Source organism: Narcine bancroftii, chromosome 3 (assembly GCF_036971445.1).
Source record: "Narcine bancroftii isolate sNarBan1 chromosome 3, sNarBan1.hap1, whole genome shotgun sequence".
NCBI classification, from domain to species: Eukaryota; Metazoa; Chordata; class Chondrichthyes; order Torpediniformes; family Narcinidae; genus Narcine; species Narcine bancroftii.
In genome coordinates, this window is record NC_091471.1 from 239,371,281 (window position 1) to 239,396,212 (window position 24,932).

General features: G+C 44.1%; 1 protein-coding gene across 1 annotated transcript in view; it reads left to right on the forward strand.

Annotated features, from left to right (window-relative positions):
- The window catches only part of xab2 (XPA binding protein 2), a 58,998-nt gene that overhangs the window by 15,273 nt on the left and 18,793 nt on the right, over positions 1-24,932 (forward strand). The window contains exons 9-12 of the mRNA XM_069927220.1: positions 5,300-5,419; positions 5,755-5,886; positions 16,769-16,900; positions 21,879-21,992. Of these exons, the coding sequence (XP_069783321.1) occupies positions 5,300-5,419; positions 5,755-5,886; positions 16,769-16,900; positions 21,879-21,992 (498 nt within the window). The remainder of the gene's footprint in view (positions 1-5,299; positions 5,420-5,754; positions 5,887-16,768; positions 16,901-21,878; positions 21,993-24,932) is intronic.

Here is a 24,932-nt window from a genome sequence, read left to right on the forward strand (position 1 = left end):
TTCATTTTTTATCTTGTTCCCACTTTTGTTTGGGTTTACAGCTTGTTTCCTCGTTCTCTTTCTCTTGCAGTTTGATGTACATGTTTGTTATAAATCTTTTAATTATCATTGTGTCTGTAATCACATATTTCAAAGCTGCTTCCTTCTGGTAACCTCAGCCTGCTTCCCAATTTGTCCTTCAAGTAGGTTTTCAGTTGGTGGTATGCAAACATTGTACCATGAGTTATTCCATACTTATACTCATTTGTTCAAAAGATAATAAATTATTTCCCAAACAACAATTTTCTATTCTTTTGATCCCTTTTCTCTCCCATTCTCTAAAGGAAAGGTTATCTATTGTGAAAGGCATTAGTTGATTTTGCGTCAATAATAATTTTGGTAGTTGATCATTTGTTTTTTTTCCTTTCTACATGAATCTTTTTCCAAATGTTGAGCAGATGGTGCAGAACTGGTGAATTCCCAAGTTGCACCAGCTTTTCATCCCACTTATAAAGTATATGTTCAGGTACCTTCTCCCCCATTTTATCTAGCTCTAACCTGGTCCAATCTGGTTTTTCCCTTGTTTGATAAAAATCTGATAGATATCTTAATTCTGCTTCTCTATAATAATTCTTAAAGTTTGGTAGCTGTAATCCCCCTTGTTTGTACCATTCTGTTAATTTATCTAGTGCTATCCTCGGTTTTCCCCCTTTCCATAAGAATTTCCTTATTATTTTCTTTAGTTCATTGAAGAATTTCTCTGTTAAGAGAATTGGTAACGATTGAAATAGGTATTATATCCTTGGGAAGATATTCATTTTAATGCAATTTACCCTTCCTATCAGTGTTGGTGGTAAATCTTTCCAATGTTCTAAGTCATCTTGTAATTTCTTCATTAATGGCTGATAATTTAATTTGTATAGATGGCCTAGATTATTATCTAGTCTAATACCTAGGTATCGGATTGCTTGTGTTTGCCATTTAAATGGTGATTCTTTCTTAAACTTTGCGAAATCTACATTACTCATTGGCATCGCTTCAGTTTTATTTGCTTTGATCTTGTACCCCGATACTTCTCCATATTGCTTCAATTTCTTTTGTAATTCTTTTATTGATAATTCTGGTTCTGTTAAATATACTATGATGTCATCTGCAAATAGACTGATTTTATATTCCTTCTCTTTTATTTTTATCCCTTTTATTTTATTTTCTGTTCTTATCAGTTCTCCCAAGGGTTCTATAGCTAAAGCGAACAGTGAAGGAGATGGTGGACATCCCTGCCGAGTTGACCTGCTTAATTTAAATTGGTTTGATAGATATCCATTTACTGTCACCTTAGCCAATGGACCCTTATATAATGCTTTAATCCAATTAATACATTTCTCTGGTAGCTTGAACCTCTGTAATACTTTGAATAAATAATTCCATTCTAACATGTCAAAGGTTTTCTCTGCGTCTAAAGCAACCGCCACTGTTGGCATCTTATTTCCTTGTACTGCATGGATTAAGTTAATGAACTTACAGATATTGTCCATTGTTTGTCTTTTCTTAATAAATCCAGTTTGATCTAATTTTACTATTTTTGGTACACAGTCAGCCAATCTGTTTTTTTATTATCTTATAATCTGAGTTAAGTAGAGATATTGGTCTATACGATGCTGGTGTTAGTGGATCTTTCCCTGTCTTTGGTATTACTGTAATTATCTGGCATGTTTTGTGTTTCTTCAATCTGGTTCATTACTTCCAGGAGAGGAGGAATTAATAAATCTTTAAATGTTTTATAGAATTCTATTGGGAGTCCATCCTCTCGAGGTGTTTTATTGTTCGTTAGCTTTTTCAATATATCCTGTATTTCCTCTATTTCAAATGGTTTTATCAATTTGTTTTGCTCCTCTTCTTGCAATTTCGGTAGTTCAATTTTAGCTAGAAACTCATCTATTTTGTCTTCTTTCCCTTCATTCTCAGTTCAGTATAATTGCTCATAGAATTCCTTGAAGTTTTCATATGTAATTTGTTTGTCCTTTCTCCTTGATGCCAATACCGTTCTTTTAGCTTGTTCTGTTTTAAGTTGCCAAGCTTGTATTTTGTGCGTTTTTTCTCCTAGCTCATAATACTTGTGCTTTATTTTCATCATGTTCCACCTTATACGTTTGTAATGTTTCCTATTTTATATTTTTGTCAACCAATTCTCTTCTTTTTGTTGTATCTTCCCTTGATGCTAGTTCTTTTTCTGTACTTACTAATTCCCTTTCCAGCTGTTCTATTTCCCGATTGTACTCCTTCTTCATCTTAGTTACATAACTTATTATCTGCCCTCTGATATTGCATCCCATAATATAAATTTGTCTTTCACTGATTCCGTATTTATTTCAAAGTACATTTTAATTTGGTGCTCAATGAATTCTCTAAAATCCTGTCTTTTAAGTAGCATGGAGTTTAATCTCCATCTATACATTCTCGGTGGGATGTCCTCCAGCTCTATTGCTAATAACAGGGGTGAGTGATCTGATAACAATCTAGCTTTATATTCTGTTTTCCTAACTCTCCCTTGGATATGGGCTGGCAACAGGAACAGGTCAATCCTTGAGTATGTTTTATGTCAGCTCGAGTAATATGAGTATTCCTTCTCCTTTGGGTGTTGTCTCCTCCATATATCCATAAGTTTCATTTTCTGCATTGATTTAACCATAAATTTGGTTACTTTGTTCTTTCTGCTAGTCTTTTTTCCAGTTTTATCCATCTTTGAATCCAAATTAAGGTTAAAGTCTCCTCCTAGCAATATATTCCCCTACATATCTACAATCTTCAAAAAGATATCTTGCTTAAACTTTTGACCCTCTTCATTAGGTGCATATATATTGATCAAATTCCAGAGTTCTGAATATATCTGACACTTTATCATTACATATCTCCCTGCTGGATCTATTATTTCCTCCTCTATTTTGATTGGTACATTTTTATTGATTAATACACCTCTGGCTTTTGAATTATATGATGCTGCCATTACGTGCCCTACCCAGTCTCGCCTTAATTTATTATGTTCCACCAGTTAGATGAGTTTTCTGCACGAATGCTCTATCATTTTTTTTCTTTTTTCAGTAAATTTAATAGCCTCTTCCTTTTGATTTGGTTATGTATTCCATCAATATTTATGGTCACATAGTTCAACTTGGCCATCTCATACTCTGTTTACATCTCATTTCCACTTTCTCACAACCTTTCCCCTTTTCCCCATTTCCATTTCTCAGTTTTCTTTTTTGAACTCAATGTATGACAACACTTCTAAAATATAAAATACTTCAACCACTCCCACATCTAAAATTCCCTTAACCCCAAGTGTTCACCCCCCCCTCTCTGAGTCGCCCCTTGTCCCTTGCAGGGCAACCATAACTCCCCTCTCCATTCAGAATGCGAACCCGTTCGCAAGTGTCAACTGATTTCTCAGTGACTGTTATTCTCTTGCACCCAACCCCCTTCAGAAAATACTTTTATCTTCACATTAAAGCAAAGCTCCCCCTCTTTTCTTCTATTTTTCTTTTCATGTTTTATTTATTTATTATCAATTTTATTATTTATTTTTAACCCCTCTTTTTTTCCCCCTTCTCCCTTACTTCCCTTTTCTTTCCTCCTTTAGTTCTTATAATTTATTTTTACTTCTTTATATGTAGTTTGTCGTCGTTCCTTGTTCTTGTTACATCTCTTCATCTCTCTTTCTGTCTTGCAGGCGTTCTGCAAATTCTCATGCTTTTTCTGGATCCGAGAACAGTCTGTTTTGCTGCCCCGGGATAACTATTTTAAGCACCGCTGGATAGCTTAACATAAAATATAGCCTTTTATCCATAGGATTGATTTTGCTCGTTAAACTCCTTCCTCTTCTTCAGGAGCTCAAAACTTATGTCTGGGTAGAAAAAAAATTTTTGACCTTTGTATTCCAGTGGTTTTTTTGTCTTCTCTCATTTTATTCATTGCCTTCTCCAATATATTTTCTCTTGTTGTATATCTCAGGAATTTTACTAAAACGGATCTTGGTTTTTGTTCTGACTGTGGTTTCAGGGCTAATGTTCTGTTTGCCCTTTCTATTTCCATTCTTTCCTGTATTTCTGGCATTCCCTGGACCTTTGGGATCCATTCTTTTCTAAATTCTTTCATATCTTTGCCTTCTTCCTCTTCCTTCATGCCCACTATCTATATTTTTTCGCTTCCTATAGTTTTCCATTATATCCATCTTCTGAGCTAACAACTCCTGTGTTTCTTTAATTTTTTTATCACTTTCTTCCAATTTTATTTTTAAGTCATTCACTTCCATTTCTACCGCCATTACATGTTCTTCCTCATTTTCTAATCTTTTCCCTACATCTGTTATTACCAGCTCTATTATACTCACTTTTTCTTCTGTACTTTTCATTTTCCTTTTTATTTCACTAAATTCTAATGTCAGCCATTCTCTTAATGCTTTCATATCTTCTTGAAAATATTTTTTATCTATGTACTGTCCATTCATTTTACCTCCTATTTCTCTGTGCAGAGCTTGGTGTTCTTCTTCTTCTTCTTCTGTGTCTGCTCTTGGGTTTGTGTCTTCTATTTCTCTTCCTTGTATCTGTGTCTCTTCTGACTTTCTTGTTGAGCTGCTTGTCTCAGTTTGTTGGGTATTTTTTTTCCATGGTGTCTTGATGTTGGTCCTCTTCTGGGCTGGTTATCTGTTGTGTCTCTAGTTTCCATTTTTCTTTCTCCCCCCTCCCGTTCCTGTTGCTTTCTTTATCTTCCAGCTGGGAGCCCTGCTGTCAGGTCTCTCTCAGCTGTTCATGCTGTGGAGTTTCTCTCCACTGCTGGTCCCCCCTCCCGTCGGTGTTGTCTTTGTCGTGTGCATGTGCAGTTGTGCACCTCTGTTTGGCTCCGTGAGCCATCTTTGCAGTCATGTGGTCGGTGGGTCGCGACCCTGCGGGGTCTCCACTAACCTCGGGGAGTGGGCTCCTCCTTCCACGGCGGGTCCCTGTTTCTTCATGCAGCTAAGGCCTTCACTTTTCTCTTCTGGTGTCTTTCTTTCTTTTCTTCCCATTGTTTTTGGCTTTTCTTTCTTGGGTGCCATTTTCTCCACACCTTTATTTTTTATTTGTTGTGATTGTGTGTCTGGGGCTTTGCTTTTTCTTCACCTTTTTCCTTCTTTTCTGGAGAGGGCTGGTATTCTCCTACCGGCCACTACTTCATCACGTGACTCCTCACCATGACCACAGCTTAAAGCATTCAAAGCATGTTAATTACCTTTTTAAATCATAGGTCATAAAGTTCTGGAGTTTTAATCCTTGTTTTTAATCCATTGTAGATTATAAACACGTACACAGAAGCTGTGCAAACAGTTGATCCATTAAAAGCCACTGGAAAACCACATTCATTATGGGTTTCGTTTGCAAAGTTTTACGAAGAAAACAGTCAAATTCAGGATGTAAGTTGAACCTTGGTCGTATCTTAAGAAAATGTTAGAAGTAGTTCAGTATGGTCCTTCCATCAGTATGGTGTGGATGAGCCGGGACGAGTGGCCTGTTTCCACACAGTACGATTCCATGACTCGAAGATAAGGCTGCAAGTAGGTCGGAGACCAGTGGAGTCCTTTGTGGAATGAGTCTCGGTCAGAATCATCACTGCATCGCAGCAGTCTGAGGGAGGATTCAGGTCCCTGGAATGGGAGGTGCGACGCGCATGCTGCCTTCACCCCCTTCGTGCTCCGGTTGGCAAGGATGGAAAGTTTTTATAGGCGGATGTTTTCATTTTCTGTTTCAGGCCCGGACTATATTTGAAAAAGCCACCAAAGTAAATTTCAAGCACGTTGATGATTTGGCAGGTGTTTGGTGTGAATACGGGGAAATGGAGCTGAGGCATGAAAACTATGACAAGGCACTTCGGTTACTGAGGGTAGGTGACTGAGTGTGCTCCCTTTTCTATCCCTGCAGCAGGTGTTTCGTCTGTAGCTTGGCCTCCGAAAGCGATGGTATACACTCGTGTAATAGTTGATTTTTTTGGATAAAATTTAGAGGGGGTCAACTTTCACACAGGTCATACTTTTCACCGTGGATCCGCGTTCGGGGCGTCGGGAGCCTCCATTGAGCGGGTGGTCGGGGCCAAAAATAGAGGGGTTGAATTTTACACAGGTCATACAAAAGCACGCAATTTTTGACCATTAAAGGGGGGAGGGGAGTGTCGACTATTACACGAGTATATATGGTACATCAGTGAAAGGCTGTGCTGCGCCTTGCAAACAAACCAACCACTTTCCCTGTGAATGATCAGAGCTGTGGCTGATGAAAACCTGAATGGGCTTCCATGAAATGTCTGGCCTGAAGCAAGAACGTCTGCAGATGCTGTGATCATAGTTAAAAGCATAGAGATGCCGGAGGAACCCAGCTGGTCTTGCAGCATCCATAGGGGGTAAAGGTACATCACTGACGTTTTGGGCCTCAGCCCTTCCTCAAGGTCGGAGTAAAATGCAGGCAGTTGCTTGAATTAAAAGGCCGGGGAGAAGGGAAGAATTGGAGGGGGAGGAGTACAGACCCACAGACAAAAGGTCATATGGGCATGGATAGGAGAGCAGGTGAGAGTTGATTGGGGGAGGGGGTGGCTCTGTGAATACAGAGCGGAGACGAGGGGAAAGGAAAGAGAAACAGCTCGAGGAAAGGGGAAATGGCGTAAGGTGGGAGGGCTAGTGGAGCCCCCCCCCATCAATTCTCACCTTCTCTCTCTCTTGTCTTCCCACCTATATCCAATTAATTCCCTTTGTCGGTCTGTACTCCTCCCCCGTCCTTTCTCCCCGGTCTTTCAATTCAGGCACCTACCTGCTTTTTATTTGTACCTTGAAGAAGGTTTCAGGCCCAAATTACACCTTTAAATCCTATGGACGCTGAGTTCCTCCAGCATTTCTGTGTTTTCCCACGTCTGCCATTTATGGATTGCTCCCAGTTTGGGTGGTGAGTCTGGGGGGGGGGGTGGGTGGTGGGTGGGTAGGGTGGAGAGGTCCTACATCTGACCTCCAGTGCATTCCATTCTTCCCAAACTGTGTTATATAAGGGATCGTGTACCACTTGCGTTGCAGCTCTCCTGCCATCCCCTGTAGGGCAGTGGACAGCCATCCATTGCTTACCGGGGAGGTGCAAGGGTTGCCCCAGCAGGTAGATTTGCTGCTTTCCCTGTGTTAGAAACCTTGGTTCGAGGATGGGTTGGCAACTTGCTGATTCAAGCGATAAGAATTATACGTCTCATTATACTAATGCCTCTACAACTCAAACCACAGATGTTAGCAGAAATGCAGACGCTTAAACCCAAAATAGACTTTATTCACAGTAAATTATTTACTAAAAGAAAACCTTTCAAAAGCTCTTCGACCCTCAGCTTCTATGCATACATTTCCATCACTGTCCAGTAAAACCCCTGTAATCTAGAATTCAAGCAACCAGCAGCCTAAAACAACTGGCCAAAAAAACCAGCTCAGGGGTTGTAGGTTAATTGGGGTATTTGGGCGGCACGGGCTCATTGGCCAGAAGGGCCTGTCACCACGCTGTATGTCTAAAAAAAAATTTGCGCACCACTCCGTTAGTTTGCCAATCCATGCAACACATAATCTTAAGCAACAGGAAATTCACTTATCTGGCATCTACAATCCCCATTGGTGCTGGATACCAGGGGATTTACTGTACCTTGTTCTATTCATTCTCTATTTAGCACCCTTTTCACCTCTGTGGCACCTTGTCATTAGTTACCCCCTCTGTTGTTTAAGGGGCTTCCCTTGGTCTCAGCCTCTCAATGCCCGGTGACTGAATGACTCAGACTCTGGTCCTTAGAGCAGACTTAGCAAGGTTCTTGAAGGGCGGATGCTACAAAAAGCCATGGAGTGCGGAGAATCGCCTTTTTCAGTCAGTTTGGGAGTGGCACACATATGTACAGTTGTAGATCATTGAAATAATTATGGGCCTGCTATTTACCTCTGTTCCTGGAAAAAAAATGTTGTTGCAAAAACTGGGCATTGCCAAACAGGTGCACTTGGCATTGGAAAATGGATGCTTTAATTCCACTATTGACCTTGCCCAGTTGTACTGCCAGAAGTAAAATATGACAGCCTGCAGACACGGTGGTTGAAGTAAAAACACAGTGCTGGAGAAACTCAGCAGGTCAATCAGTATCCTTTATATAGGTGCCTCTCCTTTTATCCAGACTTCCAAAAACAGGCACTTTTCTCGGTAGATGACATAACACATAAGTAACGTTAATTTCCTGAAATAAATTCTCCGTTTTTAGAGGGAGACCCCACCCCCATCCCTGTTGTGCCCGCTCCCATGGGCGCCATCTCTGACCTTCGGTGGAAAGGTGTCTCTTGACCCCCAGCACCTGGTAGGAGAGAAGCAGACAGCAGCTAGCTCAATGCGGGAGCAGTGGTCATCTTCCTTACCCATAATCCCTCATGCAGCTGGAACCACTCTGGTGCTGGCAGAGGGGTTCCAACTGCCTGGAGGATTATGGGTAACAAGGACGGCCATTGTTCCCGCATTGAGCCGTTGCCGCGATCTGGTGAAGTGCTCTGTAAGCTCTGCGCTGGGCAGCACTGCATCCCTGCTGCTGCGTCGGGAGGTGGGGGCGATGGATGGTGCTGTGCTGGTGGAGTGCCTAAAAGCCACCGGCGCTTGGCTCCACCGTCCCAACTGGCCGCACCTAATGCAGCTCTGCCCCTCGTGTCCAGCTTCCTGACCTGCTTGGCTGCTGGCTCCGAGCAGCTGACGCTGGCCGTCTTTTTGGCTGAGCTCCTGGAGCTACACCATCACCTCTCAACCTCCACCTGACCGACACACTGGTCGAGAGCCCCCTGTACAGTGCTTGTCAGACCACCACTTAGTCCGGTTAGAACCCCCCACTTCCCAGCCAACCCTCAGCCTGGCCTAGGGCACAAAATGGTCTGGCACTGGCCCTGGGGGAGGGGGGCAATGGATGAACGACAGGTGGGGGGAGAGAATGGACAGCTGGAGGGAGGGGGAATGGTGGATAGCAGGGGTTAGATCCAAGGTATTTGCTCAAAGGGAACTCAATCAAAATGATTTGGAAATCCGGAAGATTTCATACAATGTCCAGTCCTGATGATCTGGATAAAAGGTTAGGATACATACTGCCGGGGCTTGGACTGTGATGCATTGAACTGGCACCACCAGGGGGCATACTTGAGCAAGCCGGCTGCCTGCCTCTTGTTCGAAGAGGCTCAGGTGCTTCATTCCACTGATTATCAGGCATCCATTTACATCAAGCCCATTTTATTTTGTTCTCCACACTTTCTCATCAACTCCGGCCCTGAGATTCTGCTATATACCCACAACAGAGTTAGTGCAACGCTATTACGGCACCAGAGACTCGGGTATGAAGCCGGCGCTGCTGCAAGGAGTTTGTATGGTCTCCCCGTGTGGATTGTCCTCCGGGTGCTTCGGTTTCTCCCCCCCACCCCAAAATTGTACGTATTGGGGTTTGGGCGGCACGGGGGCTTGTGGGCCAAAATGGCCTGTTAATCGTACTGCATGTCTAAATTCAACATTTAAACTTAAACACTTGGGGCAATTGATGGAAGTCAGCTCACTGTCAAACCAGAGCACGCAGTTGCAGAGAGAACTCCTCATAGAGGGCATCAGAGGTTAGGGCCAAACTTGGGCCACTATTGCTGTGAGGTCGTGGTGCCCCAACCAGCTCACTGATTCATCAGCCCATTACAATCTGCTGAATCATTAACCAATGTTTTATGTCCAGGTTATTTTTGCCCAAGATTGGTAAGCGAAACTCCAATGCTGTCAGTCAAAGGATGTCTTTCAAGTCGAATTTGTTTTTTTTTTTATTATTTGAAAGTAAGTTTTGCTCAATTAAAAGCCAAAAGTTTAAAGAACGGCCCCAATATTTAGCTGGATCAAAGTTAGTGCTCGCTTTTTAGGGTGAATGCTGCCTGAAATATTTCACTGTGCTCATTGTTTGTGAAGCCTTCTGTTGATCTGTTAATAGAGCTTTTGTATCATTGCTCCAGCAACCCTGGTTCCATGTGCAGATTGTCCCAAAACTCTGCCTGCTTTATTCCACATCCCAACGATGTTTCTACTGTAAATTAGCCGTAGTATTGGTGGGTGGGAGGGATTGAATGGGACAGGAGAACAAATGGGTTAAGGATAATTTAAATATTGGAATGGACAAGGCAGAGGAGCAGAAATAAGCCATTCAGCCCATCGAGTCTGCCCTGCCATTTAATCATGAGCTGGACCATTTTTCCACTCAGCCCCACTGCCTGGCCTCTTCCCCATAACCTCTGATGCCCTGGCTAATCAATAACCTATCAAATACACCCAATGTCCTGGCCTCCACAACCACCCGAGGCAACAAATTCCACAGATTCTTCACCCTCTGGCTGAAGAAATTCCTCCGCATCTCTGTTCTAAGCGGACGCCCTTCAGTCCTGAAGTTGTGCCTTCTTGTCCTCGACTCTCCCACCGTGGGAAACAACCTTCAAAATGTCTCAATGAGATCCACCCCTCATTCTAAATCCCAACAATTACAGACCAAGAGGTGACAAATGGTTTTTACATGAGAACCCTTTCATTACCAGAATCATTTTTGTGAACCTTCTCTGAATCCTCTTCAACATCAGCACATCTTTTCTTAAATGATCTATGGAATTACTGTGAAATCAGTGGCCTCCAATTTTGCAAGGAAAATTATACATTTTGTTTTAAAAATTGATAATTTTCCATCACTGTCAAAGTGGAAATATATTGTCCATGCTCTGAGCTGGATGGCTTTACAGACCGTTTCAGAATGGAGTCACGAGTCACCACGTTGTAGAGTTGAAGCAGGCAGTGGCCATACAGAGTAGGTGCCAATATCAGTGGGATTCGTGACAAACAGCTTTTACAGCCATGAGCAGTTTCATGGACACTTTTTCATTCTGCAAATACCCGACTGATGCAGAAACACCAGAACTCGAGCCAATAATGAGAAGATGGAAGGAGGTTAGCAGGTCAGGCAGCATCTTTGGGAAGAAATGGATAGACTCTTTTTCTCTCCGTGGATGCTGCCTGGCAAACTGAGTGTCTCCAGTTTCTCCTTGTTTGTGCTTGACTGCTGTGTTGGAATTTGAACGTCTGGGTCAGTGGTCCAGGCCCATGGGTAACTTATAACATAACAATTTACAGCACGGAAACAGGCCATTAGGCCCTTCTAGTCCGCACCGAACCAAGCACCCTTCTCTAGTCCCACCTCCCTGCACAATGCCCATAACCCTCCATCTTCTTCTCATCCATATACCTGTCCAACCTTTTCTTAAATAATACAATTGACTCCGCCGCCACTATTTCTCCCGGAAGCTCATTCCACACGTCTACCACTCTCTGAGTAAAGAAGTTCCCCTTCATGTTACCTCTAAACTCTGCCCCTTAATTCTTAACTCATGTCCTCTTGTTTTAATCTTTCCTCCTCTTAACGGAAATAGTCTATCCACATCCACTCTGTCTATCCCTTTCATAATCTTAAATACTTCTATCAAATCCCCTCTCAACCTTCTACGCTCCAAAGAATAAAGACCTAATCGGTCCAATCTCTCCCTATACTCCTGATGCTTAAACCCAGGTAACATTCTGGTAAACCTTCTCTGCACTCTCTCCACTCTTTATCTTTTTTTTTTCCTTCTTTGGCTTGGCTTCGCGGACGAAGATTTATGGAGGGGGTAAAAAGTCCACGTCAGCTGCAGGCTCGTTTGTGGCTGACAAGTCCGATGCGGGACAGGCAGACACGATTGCAGCGGTTGCAGGGGAAAATTGGTTGGTTGGGGTTGGGTGTTGGGTTTTTCCTCCTTTGCCTTTTGTCAGTGAGGTGGGCTCTGCGGTCTTCTTCAAAGGAGGCTGCTGCCCGCCAAACTGTGAGGCGCCAAGATGCACGGTTTGAGGCGTTATCAGCCCACTGGCGGTGGTCAATGTGGCAGGCACCAAGAGATTTCTTTAGGCAGTCCTTGTACCTTTTCTTTGGTGCACCTCTGTCACGGTGGCCAGTGGAGAGCTCGCCATATAACACGATCTTGGGAAGGCGATGGTCCTCCATTCTGGAGACGTGACCCATCCAGCGCAGCTGGATCTTCAGCAGCGTGGACTCGATGCTGTCGACCTCTGCCATCTCGAGTACTTCGACGTTAGGGATGTAAGCGCTCCAATGGATGTTGAGGATGGAGCGGAGACAACGCTGGTGGAAGCGTTCTAGGAGCCGTAGGTGGTGCCGGTAGAGGACCCATGATTCGGAGCCGAACAGGAGTGTGGGTATGACAACGGCTCTGTATACGCTTATCTTTGTGAGGTTTTTCAGTTGGTTGTTTTTCCAGACTCTTTTGTGTAGTCTTCCAAAGGCGCTATTTGCCTTGGCGAGTCTGTTGTCTATCTCATTGTCGATCCTTGCATCTGATGAAATGGTGCAGCCGAGATAGGTAAACTGGTTGACCGTTTTGAGTTTTGTGTGCCCGATGGAGATGTGGGGGGGCTGGTAATCATGGTGGGGAGCTGGCTGATGGAGGACCTCAGTTTTCTTCAGGCTGACTTCCAGGCCAAACATTTTGGCAGTTTCCGCAAAGCAGGACGTCAAGCGCTGAAGAGCTGGCTCTGAATGGGCAACTAAAGCGGCATCGTCTGCAAAGAGTAGTTCACGGACAAGTTTCTCTTGTGTCTTGGTGTGAGCTTGCAGGCGCCTCAGATTGAAGAGACTGCCATCCGTGCGGTACCGGATGTAAACAGCGTCTTCATTGTTGGGGTCTTTCATGGCTTGGTTCAGCATCATGCTGAAGAAGATTGAAAAGAGGGTTGGTGCGAGAACACAGCCTTGCTTCACGCCATTGTTAATGGAGAAGGGTTCAGAGAGCTCATTGCTGTATCTGACCCGACCTTGTTGGTTTTCTAGTATGGTTTTCATCCGATACTAGAGCGCATCGGATGTCCCCCAAAGTTCCTCAACATGATTATCCAACTGCACGAAAACTCTGTTTATAGCCTTCCTATAATTAGGCGACCAGAACTGCACACAGAACTCCAAATTAGGCCGCACCAACGTCTTATACAGTCTCAACATCACCTCCCAACTCCTATATTCCATGCAATGATTGATAAAGGCCAGCATACTAAAAGCCTTCTTCACCACCCTATTCACGTGAGTTTCTACCTTCAGGGAAGGATGTACCGTTACTCCTAAATCTTTCTGCTCTTCTGTATTCATCAATGATCTCCCATTTACCACGTATGTCCTGTTCTGATTCTTCTTACCAAAATGAAGCACCTCACACTTATCAGCATTAAATTCCATCTGCCATTTTTCAGCCCACTTTTCTAAGCAGCCCAAATCCCTCTGCAATCCTTGAAAACCTTCTTCATTATCCACTATTCCACCTATCTTAGTATCGTCTGCATATTTACTAATCCAATTTACCACTCCATCATCTAGATCATTAATGTATGTAACGAACAACAATGGGCCCAATACAGATCCTTGAGGCACACCACTGGTCACCGGCCTCCAACCTGACAGACAATTATCCACTACCACTCTCTGGCCTCTCCCTTTCAACCTCTCCCTTCCAGTAAGTTAACCACACTCTATTCCATTCTTGGATTTGTTAACCAATCCAATAACTCGCAAGATCACAGATTTTCCTTCGATGACATTAACTTGTAACTAATTCCATGGTCAGTTTTGTTTCTTGTCCAGACAACCTGCTGATGATGTGACTGTGGTAACAACACACAAGTCTGATGGTCTGGACCCCTCCCTCTCCCATTCTTTCCCCCTTTTCTCTCCCCAGTCTTTAATTCAGACACCTGCCTGCTTTTTGCTTGTACCTCAGGCCCAAAATGATGGTACTGTATCTTTACCTCCTATGGGCGCTGCGAGATCGCTCGAGTTCCTCCAGCATTTCTCTTGTGTTTTTACCTGGATCACATCAGAATCTGAGAGATGAGCAGCCGAGATTCTGCTCAACCCTTGCAGTAGCCAACGAACTCCATGACCCAGGCCTCCCACCAGCTGTCCTTGCCCCAAAATATGTAGCTCCTGGTTTAGTTGGCAACATGATTTACTGATAACTGAGGCAATTCATTAGATGTAAAGCATTTTAATGCCCTAAGATTGCAAGTTTTTGTCAGATTGGGCTGGCTGCTGTGACTCTATAAATATTTACATATCTTTTACATACCTTTTATCCATTTCCACCTCATACATAATGTAGCTTCAGTATAACTACTTGTGCACATTGCCTTAGCAGCTCCACATTGTAACGGCTTCTAATTACACTCCCCAGGAAGACTTTTCCCCTGAAGTCCCTCATGGGTTCATGAGTGACGCTGCCTTTGTGCTCTACATGAGGGTTGAACTGTTGTCTCTGTGACAAATCCATCACACTCTCTCTCATGTTTATGATAGCATTCTCCGGGCAGCATGGTTAGTGCAACGCTGTTACAGCGCCAGCGATCAGGGTTCGAATCCGGCGCTGCCTGAAAGGAGTATGTTCTTTATTCTCATTTCTGCGCGAGTTTCTACCCACCCTTCAAAAACTTATGAGGATGGTAGGTAAATTGGGTGGCATGGGTGCATGGGCCGGAAGGACCTGTTACCGTGCTGTGTGTCTAAATTTTAAATTTAAAATGCAAATTTCTCTCAGAATCAGAATTGATTGTCATGAACAAGTCATGAAATTTGTTGTTTTACAGCAACGTCATAGAGCAAACGTTCAGATTATAACCGTCTTACAACATTACTATATAAAAGAATAATCGTGCACAAAATGTAAGACTGTCTTTGGTTCATTGATCATTCAGGAATGTGATAGCGGTGGGGAAGAAGCTGTCCTTGTGCCGTTGAGTGCTCGTCTTTAGGCTCCTGTACCTTTATCCCCGAAGGTAGCAGAGTGAAGAGGGCACGGCCTGGGTGCTCTTTAAGGATAGAAGCGGCTTTTTTAAGACACCGCCTCATGTAGATGCCCTCGACGGAGTGAAGCCTGGTGCCTGTGATGTCGCAGGCCGAGTTAACAACCCTCTGGAGTTTATTCCTGTCCTGAGAGTTGGCGGCTCCGTACCAGACAGTGACGCAACCAGCCAGAATGTGCTCCTTGTTACACCTGTAGAAGTTTACGAGAGTTTTCAGTGAAATACTGAATCTCCTCAGGCACCTCACAAAGTATATCCGCTGGCGAACCTTCCTTGTGATTGCATCAAATAATTATCAGGTTTCATGGCCCCAACCTCAACAATATGTGTGTAAATTATTCCATGTTTCACTAAATTTTGCATGAACAAACTTTCCCTTAACTACTCTCCTTATGATGACATTAGGTTGGTGGCCCTTTTTACCATGAAACAAGTAATACATTCCTTGTGCAATCACTTGCTCACTGAGTGGAAAAGGCATTTCGGGTACATTAGTCACTGATCCAGTCACTTGGACTAGCATTCGAGAGGCCTGAGTTCAAATCACATGTAGATAGATTTAGAATTTAAACTCGATACTCTATAATGTAGATTTTTTTAAAAAAACAACTCCTCTCAATAATGATATCCACGTGAGGTAACAAAATGTTGTAATAATGGTGTGTGATTCCAGACCCAACCCTTATAAGTAACTCTTAAACACCCTCTGAAATGCACTAACAAGGCATAAGACATTGGAGCAGAAATAGACTATTCAGCCCATCGAGTCTGCCCCACCATTTAACCATGAGCTGATCCATTTCCCCATTCAGCCCCACTGCCCGGCCTTGTCCCCATAACCTTTGATGCCCTGATTAATCAAGAACCTCTCAATCTCTGCCTTAAATCCACCCAAAGACCCAGCCTCCACAACCCCCTGTGGCAACAAGTTCTACAGATTTACCACTCTCTAACTGGTTTGTATCTTTGTTCTAAGCGGACCCCCTTCAATCCTGAAGTTGTGCCCTCTTGTCCAAGACACACCCACCGTGGGAAACAACCTTTCCACATCTACTCTGCCCATGGCTTTTCAACATGCAAAATGTTTCAAGGAGATTCCCCCCTCATTCTCCTAATTCTAGTGAGTACAGGCCAAGAGCTGTCAAATGCTCCAAACAGAAATAAAATTGATCAGACCACGTGGCATTTGACTGCAGTGGTTCAGCAAGGTGATCATCATCTTCTTGAGGCCAATGAGGGATGGACCTTACCAGTAATGCCACATTCTGAAAGATAAGTGCTTTAATGTCACTGTGTGAAGTTCAACACCATCTTCGAAATGATCTATGTATTGGGTAGCAAAGTGGTGCAACTAATAGAACACAGCTCCACTTACCTGATTCAATGATTTCCAGTGCTGTCTGCCTGGAGTTTACAATCCACCCCAACCCCCACGCCATGACTACGTGGAAACCTAGGGTTTCCTCCTACATGCCAAACATATTTGAGTTGGTAGATTAACTGACCCCTGTAAACCATCCCTAGTATGTGTGAGTGGTAGAAACTGGGAGGAGTTGGTGGGACAGTGAGAGATCAAATAAGATTAGTGCAAATATTTGGCTAAAGGGTTGGTGTCATCAAGGTGGGTTTCAAGATTCCTTTATTGTCATGTAATCGAGCAGAACATGTAATATTACATTTCCTTCTGCTGCCGTAAGGTATTGACATTTCTTTGTGTGTGGTTTATGATTGCCTCTGAGTGTTTCTGTCTCTCTCTTTATGTCCACACAAGCATGTAAAGAGTGGGGGGCAGGGGGAGGGCATTATTGATCTTCATTCTGTACCTTTTACTTCCGCAGAGAGCGACCGCTGTACCAGCAAAGAAGGCAGAGTACTTCGATTCAACAGAACCCGTCCAAAACAGAGTCTACAAGTCGCTGAAAGTCTGGTCCATGTTAGCAGATCTAGAGGAGAGTCTCGGCACTTTCAAGGTGACAAAAGAATATGTTTATCATAGGATACGATCATTTTCCACTTTAAAAATCTGTGCATGATAGGGAAAGTGTTTAAGTATCACTTCATGCGGTGTATTATTTTTGTTTAAAGGAGGCTGTTGGTTTGTATTTTGTTCACAAGTCAGTTTGTGGGGCAACCTTGGGTAGAAACAGCGACTTGGTGAACGTGACAAGATCTTGACTTCCCACTTTGTTTCTTTAAATTTTTTTTTCTTAATTTTATTTATAACACAGTAGAAGTCGATTCCGGCCATTTAAACCCGCACCATCCAATTAAGCTACAAACCCTGAATGTTTTTAGAAGGTGGGAGGAAAAGGAGCCCCCGGGGAAAAGCGTGCAGTCACGGGGAGAACGTACAAACTCCTTACAGACAGTGCCGGATTTGAACCTGGATTGCTGGCACTGTAGCAGTGTTGCACTAACTGCTACACTATCCATGCCGCCCTCAGAAGCCCAGTGTTTTAGATAGAATCATAGAACGCTACAGCACAGAAAACAGGCCATTCGGCCCCTCTAGTCTGTGAGACCCTAGTCTCACTGACCTGCTCCCATTCCAAACCCCTCCAGGCCTCTCCCATCCATATACCTATAACTTTGAGAGAACTTTGGCTTGGCTTCGCGGACGAAGATTTATGGAGGGGGTAAAAAGTCCACGTCAGCTGCAGGCTCGTTTGTGGCTGACCAGTCCGATGTGGGACAGGCAGACACGATTGCAGCGGTTGCAAGGGAAAATTGGTTGGTTGGGGTTGGGTGTTGGGTTTTTCCTCCTTTGCCTTTTGTCAGTGAGGTGGGCTCTGCGGTCTTCTTCAAAGGAGGCTGCTGCCCGCCAAACTGTGAGGCGCCAAGATGCACGGTTTGAGGCGTTATCAGCCCACTGGCGGTGGTCAATGTGGCAGGCACCAAGAGATTTCTTTAGGCAGTCCTTGTACCTTTTCTTTGGTGCACCTCTGTCACGGTGGCCAGTGGAGAGCTCGCCATATAATACGATCTTGGGAAGGCGATGGTCCTCCATTCTGGAGACGTGACCCATCCAGCGCAGCTGGATCTTCAGCAGCGTGGACTCGATGCTGTCGACCTCTGCCATCTCGAGTACCTCGACGTTAGGGGTGTGAGCGCTCCAATGGATGTTGAGGATGGAGCGGAGACAACGCTGGTGGAAGCGTTCTAGGAGCCGTAGGTGGTGCCGGTAGAGGACCCATGATTCGGAGCCGAACAGGAGTGTGGGTATGACAACGGCTCTGTATACGCTTATCTTTGTGAGGTTTTTTATTGCAGGCAAAATCTTCGCTAGGATTCTACTAAATAGAATAATACCTAGTGTCGCCGAGAATATTCTCCCAGAATCACAGTGCGGCTTTCGCGCAAACAGAGGAACCACTGACATGGTCTTTGCCCTCAGACAGCTCCAAGAAAAGTGCAGAGAACAAAACAAAGGACTCTACATCACCTTTGTTGACCTCACCAAAGCCTTCGACACCGTGAGCAGGAAAGGGCTTTGGCAAATACTAGAGCGCATCGGATGTCCCCCAAAGTTCCTCAACATGATTATCCAACTGCACGAAAACCAACAAGGTCGGGTCAGATACAGCAATGAGCTCTCTGAACCCTTCTCCATTAACAATGGCGTGAAGCAAGGCTGTGTTCTCGCACCAACCCTCTTTTCAATCTTCTTCAGCATGATGCTGAACCAAGCCATGAAAGACCCCAACAATGAAGACGCTGTTTACATCCGGTACCGCACGGATGGCAGTCTCTTCAATCTGAGGCGCCTGCAAGCTCACACCAAGACACAAGAGAAACTTGTCCGTGAACTACTCTTTGCAGATGATGCCGCTTTAGTTGCCCATTCAGAGCCAGCTCTTCAGCGCTTGACGTCCTGCTTTGCGGAAACTGCCAAAATGTTTGGCCTGGAAGTCAGCCTGAAGAAAACTGAGGTCCTCCATCAGCCAGCTCCCCACCATGACTACCAGCCCCCCCACATCTCCATCGGGCACACAAAACTCAAAACGGTCAACCAGTTTACCTATCTCGGCTGCACCATTTCATCAGATGCAAGGATCGACAATGAGATAGACAACAGACTCGCCAAGGCAAATAGCGCCTTTGGAAGACTACACAAAAGAGTCTGGAAAAACAACCAAATATACCTATAAAATTCATTCTTAAAGCACCCGCATTCACCACATCAGATGGCAGCTCATTCCACACTCAGAACTTCCCCCTAATGTTCCCCCTAAATCTTTTCCCCTTCAGCTTAAAACTATGACCTCTTGTATTTATCTCCCCCAATCTAATCTAGTACTCAAATCCACTCTGTCTAGACCTCTCATAACCTTGTAAACCTTGATCAAATCTCCCCTCATTCTTCTTCGCTCCAAGGAATAAATTCCTAACCTGGTTAATCTTTCCCTGTAGCTCATCTCCTGAAGACCTGGCAACATCCTAGTAAATCTTCTCTGCACTCTCTCAATCTTACTGATATCCTTCCTGTAGTTAGGTGCCAAGAACTCCACAAAATAATCCAAATTTGGCCTCACCATGATGTTAAAGAAAATATCTATGCAGTGATTATGAAATTTAAGATGGACATTGATGAATTGCTGGAAATGGACCAGGGGTTAGAGATATCAGAGGTTGCTGTTTATACCAACAGGTGTGCTTTTAATTCTTCTGTGTTGAGTTCATTCTGTGGATTTTGACAAAGAAAAGCCTTTATTGACAGTTTTGGGAAGGCGGAGTCGGTTGTACAGTCAACTCCCTGAGGTTCCAGAGTTTCTGTTACACTAATTCAGTTCTTCTGGCATCTCCTGTTGCCCAGAGTGCTGTTACCTGCACGAGCTGTGCTAAGTGGGTGGGGTACAGGGAATGAGAGAGCATGGAGAAACCCATGGCTGTGCTTGGAGTGAAATCCTCACACAAAACTGAAGCAAAGTGCTCTGGCGATGTCATTGGAAAGGTGCTTGTGATTTAAAAGGTGGGGTTGTGAAATGAATACCTGTGCTCATTATAGGGTGGGTCATCTGCTCCCCTGTAAATGATATGTAGCCCCTGTACCGAACTGGGACTTACCCCCTATACTTGCATACATGCTTGTTTTTGGGTCTGCACAAAGACATGCATTGTGGCTCTTATCAGAAGGTTCCTTTTTATCGAGAAAATAAAGACAACTGAAATTTGAATAAAAATTCAGTATCAAACCACTCGTATCTGGGCAAAGATTTGATGACTTCAACATACAGTTAGTACAGCGCTGTTAAAGCGCCCACGACCCAGGTTCGAATCTGGCGCTGTTTTTAAGGAGTAGTTACGTTCGCCTCATGTCTGCATGGATTTCTTCTGGGGGCTTCGGTTTCCTCCCACTGTTCAAAACGTACAGGGGTTGTAGGTCAATTGGGTGTAATCTGGCAGCATGGGGTCATGGGCCAGAGGCGTTTGTTACCGTGCTCTATGTCTAAATTTAAATTTAATGAGATAATAATGGAGTAAGCCATTCTGCTTCCCCAGTCAATGGTATTTAGGCTGCAGGCTGCAGGGACCCTGTCAGATAAGGTAAGAACCAGGGCTGTTCAAGCATTTCAGCTGTCGAAGATGACCCTGTGAGAAAGGTTTGGTTATGGACTTCCATTGAAAAGGGTTAGAGCTCACTCCCCAGTCTACATCAATAGAGCTAAGATGGAGGTGCATCACTACCACTGTTTCCTCAGAAGCCCTTAACAACTTCTACAGGTAAAAACAAAACGCTGGAGAAACTCAGCAGATCAAACAGCGGACTTTATATAGTGAAGGTAACGATACAGAACCAACGTTTTGGGCTTGAGCCCTTCATCAAAATGTAGGCAGGCACCCAGACAAAATGGTGGGGGGAGGAGCACAGTCACAAAGGCAGGAGGTAATAGGTGGATAAGGGAAGGAGGGCACAGCAACAAGCGGGGGTCGGGAGGGGGGATGGCTCGGTGAGTGGAGAGGGAAGGGGGTGCAGAGGGGAGGAAAGAGGGATGGGAAAGGGAGGTTGAATGGAGACGTCGGTATTTATGCATCAGGTTGGAGAGTGGCCCAGACGGAAAATCAAGTGTTGCTCCTTGATGGTCTTGGTGGGATCGCATACGAGTATGAGAGTGGGCCCGGCCACTGATGCAGACAGAGCAAAGGTGCTCAGTGAAGTGATCTCCCAGTCTGTGTCCAGTCTCTCCAGTGTAGTGGAGGGCACAGTGCATGCTCCAGATGTGGTAGAGGACTCCCGTGGAGTGCTTCATTTGAAAGACCTGTTTGGGGCCCCAAATTATGGCCAGGGAGGAGGTGTGGGCGCAATTGTGGCACTTCCCGCAGCCACAGTGGGGGTGATTGATGGGGAGGGATGAGTGCATGAGGGAGTGGTCCCTACAGAAGGCAGAGGGTAGGAGAGGGGAAGGTGTCTAGTTGTACATGGCTGAAATTGCGAAGGATAATGTGTTGGATGCAGAGGCTGGTGGGGACGAGGGGAATCCTGTGTTTGGGGGCAGATATGCAGGAAATAAGAGGAGATGAAGGTGAGGGCTGGGTTGATGGTGGTGGAGGGGAAGCCAAGTTTGTTGAAGAAGGTGGACATTTCAGATGATCTGAACTGCAAGACCTCATCTTGGGAACGGATGCAACGGAGAAATTGTGAGAAGAGAATGGAATCCTTTCAGGGGACAGAGTGAGTGTAGTCGAGGTAGTTGTGGGAGTTGGTGGGTTAGTTAGGAAGGACTGAGTCTCGAAATGTCGGTAATATATCTTTACCTTCCATGGACACTGCCAGATCAGCCGAGTTCCTCCAGCATTTGTGTTTTTACTGAAAAGAAAATAGGCAGGAGCAGGATAAATTTTTCTGCAAATTAATTTTTGGTATCAGGGAACTGAATGACATTACTCTTTCCATGTGTACGATTTTGAAGAAATATGTTTTTTTAATAATCTGTTTGTATTTTTATTTAGTCCACAAAGGCTGTTTACGATAGGATTATTGATCTCCGAATTGCCACACCCCAGATTATCATCAACTATGCAATGTTCCTGACAGAACACAACCACTTCGAAGAAAGTTTCAAGGTGACTTGTGTTTTCTTTGTTAATTTGATTGGCGCTCTTGCACCAAGGGGTATTGAGATTTTGTTTGTTATGGTCTGGCGATGCTTTATTTGTGAAAAAAATTCTGTGGAAGATTGCATCTTTGAAAACTCGAACACAGTCCAGTGAAGCCCATTGTCACTGTAGTAAAGCAGAGGCTCTGGGTCTCTTAACCTCCGTTTATCCTCCCTCCCTCCACGACCCCCATCCCTGTTCCTTGGAGGGCCCATCATGAGACCTAGAACCATCGAACAATACAGCACAGAAGTAGGCCCTTCTAGTCTGTGCCAAACTAGTCCCACTGACCTGTACCCGACCACAGCATTGCATACTCTTCCTATCTATGAACCTGTCCAAATTCTTCTTAAATGTTAAAATTGAGCCCACATTCACCACTTCAGCTGGTTCCATCTCTCTGAGATTAAAAAAAATGCCCCCTTAACCCTTGTCCTCTGCTTTGTATCTCAATGGACCCCTCATAATTTTAAATTCCTCTATAAAATCTCTCCTCATTCTTCTACGCTCCAGAAAATAAAGTCCTAACCTGTTTAACCTTTCCCTGTAACTCGGTTCCTGAAGTCCGGGCATCATCCTTGTTGATCTTCTCCGCACTTTGCACCTGGAGATAGGAACGCCTACAAGGCAGTGGTGATCTTTCGCGGTGACTAGTTTGGCAGCATAATGGCACAGAAATGTTCAAGCGATGAAAGGAGGGGAAAGAGGAAAATGTTGAATGCTGAAGTCACGCTGTTGGGTTGTAGTAATTGTTTTAAATATCACTATCTCTTGACCCTTGGATCTGATGCCTCTGTTAAAACACATTATTTGACAGGTGACTCATAGGTTGTGTTTAAATCCTGCTGCTTTGACTGAGCTACCTTTGTCAGGCTATAAATAGAACACTACCTGCAGGCTTCTAAATAAATGTTCAGAGCCCAAAGAAGGGGCAACATTCATTGTAGATTTGCTTCAGTTTTCCACACTCTGGGTGGTACAGTAAAATTCCTGGTCTCATGCACCTATGGGGATTGGTAGTTAAGTGTGAATTTTCCAGTCACTTGAATTGGTGAACAATTTATTTTGCCAGTTGTTTGAGGCTGCTGGTTTCTTGGATTCCAGGTTTTACTGTACTTGTAACACAGAATTCATATATCCACATTGCATTTTAAAAGTTGATAGAGGTAATTCAGAAGGTGTCAAAAACACATTTATCTCCACTAACAAGTATCATCTCTTCCCCTGTGAAAATATTTATTACTGTATCTTAGTAACCCCATATTTAATTGAAAGCAAAAAGTTTTAATTACATTAATTTCAGCCTCCTACTTGATTAATCTTGTATAATTATGTTTTTTCCTTGATGTGCTGTGATTTAGAAAGGGAGAATAGCCCTTCCCCTCCCCTCCCCCCCACCTTTTTAATTGGATACCGTACCTTGATAAACGGCTCAAGCTGTTATCTTTGCTACATAAAGGACACTGTTTGACCTGCTAAGTTTCTCCAGTGTTGTGTTTTTACTTCAACCATGGTGTCTGCAGACTTTTGTCATTTACCAAAGGCACATTGATGCTGTGCCCACCCTTTCTCACTCCCACCAGTGATACGGCACACAGAGGTTTTGCCAGTGCTCTTTTTGTCAGTGCTCGGTGGGACATCAGCCATCCTCAACCTTTTATCTGCTATGGCCCCCGTGGACCTCTATTCCATGTGAAGTGGTCAAGTTTAGTTGGTTTCTTCGTACTTCTCTCTTACCAACCTCAGAATAAAGCGCTGTAGGATTTCGGTTCAGGGCCACCTCTTTTAAGTGTGCCTCGGTCCCCGAGGGAACCATATGGCTCCCGTTGTGAATGGTTGAACCAATGCCGACAAACTCATTTCATGGTTAGTGCCACAGTGTTACAGCGTCAGCGATCGGGACTGGAGTTTGAATCCGGCGCTGTCTGTAACGAGTTTGTACATACTGCTATCCTGGGTAAACTTGTACCTCTCACTTTTTTCATTTTAGATTGGTCACAGTGTTTGACAGTTGTCCTGGGTAAACTTGTACCTCTCACTTTGTTCGTTTTAGATTGGTCACAGTGTTTGAGCTACCGAAAGAAAATAGACACACACACCGAGAGCAGTTCAGTTTATACAAATGTTTATTACAAATTCAAAAGCTGATTTCAAACTACAATATGCAAGCCCTTCCCAATTATACTTATCAACGCCTGGACTGGTCCCAACTGCTGAGGTGAGGCAACGACTGCACACTTGTAGTAGGTTGTCTGGGCGCCGGTACCAGCTTCTCCACCTCCCCCGACCAGGACGTTGGTTGGAATCTAGAAGTTCTTCTTCTTGCTGAGAGATGTTGCCACCTCTTGGAGAGTCTCAAACTTCAGCAGTGGATCCATGGCTTATATTACCCAAAAGTTATTTACTCATAGCTTATCTCTTTGAATAAATGATTTAATTATCTTCAAGGTCTCCTGACAGTCTGTGACCAACAAAAGACAACTGCATCTCTGGGCCTCATGGTGGAATTTAGATTATGTCTTCTAATGCTACTGCATCCCTTCTTGCATAAGCTGGTCTAAATCCTCCATTACAACTGCCTCTTTTTGTATGGGTTTCCTCCAGATACCCTCCAAAACATACCATGGATTGCATGTTAATTGGATGTAATTAGGCAGCATGAGGTTGTGGGCTGAATGGGCCTGTTAACCGTACTGTGCGTTTAAATTAACATTTCGATTTAATGCACAGCCAGACTGAAGGTGTGCCTCATTCACGGCATAGTACTACACAATGTAGCTTAAACCAACTAACTAAGAGGGTCAATTGACAAGGAGTTGGCATCAATTCTGTGTATCATCTACCACAGCGCAGCCAATGGGAACTGCAATCTCTTACTTCAAAGTTACTCAAGTTATCTGTTATTTA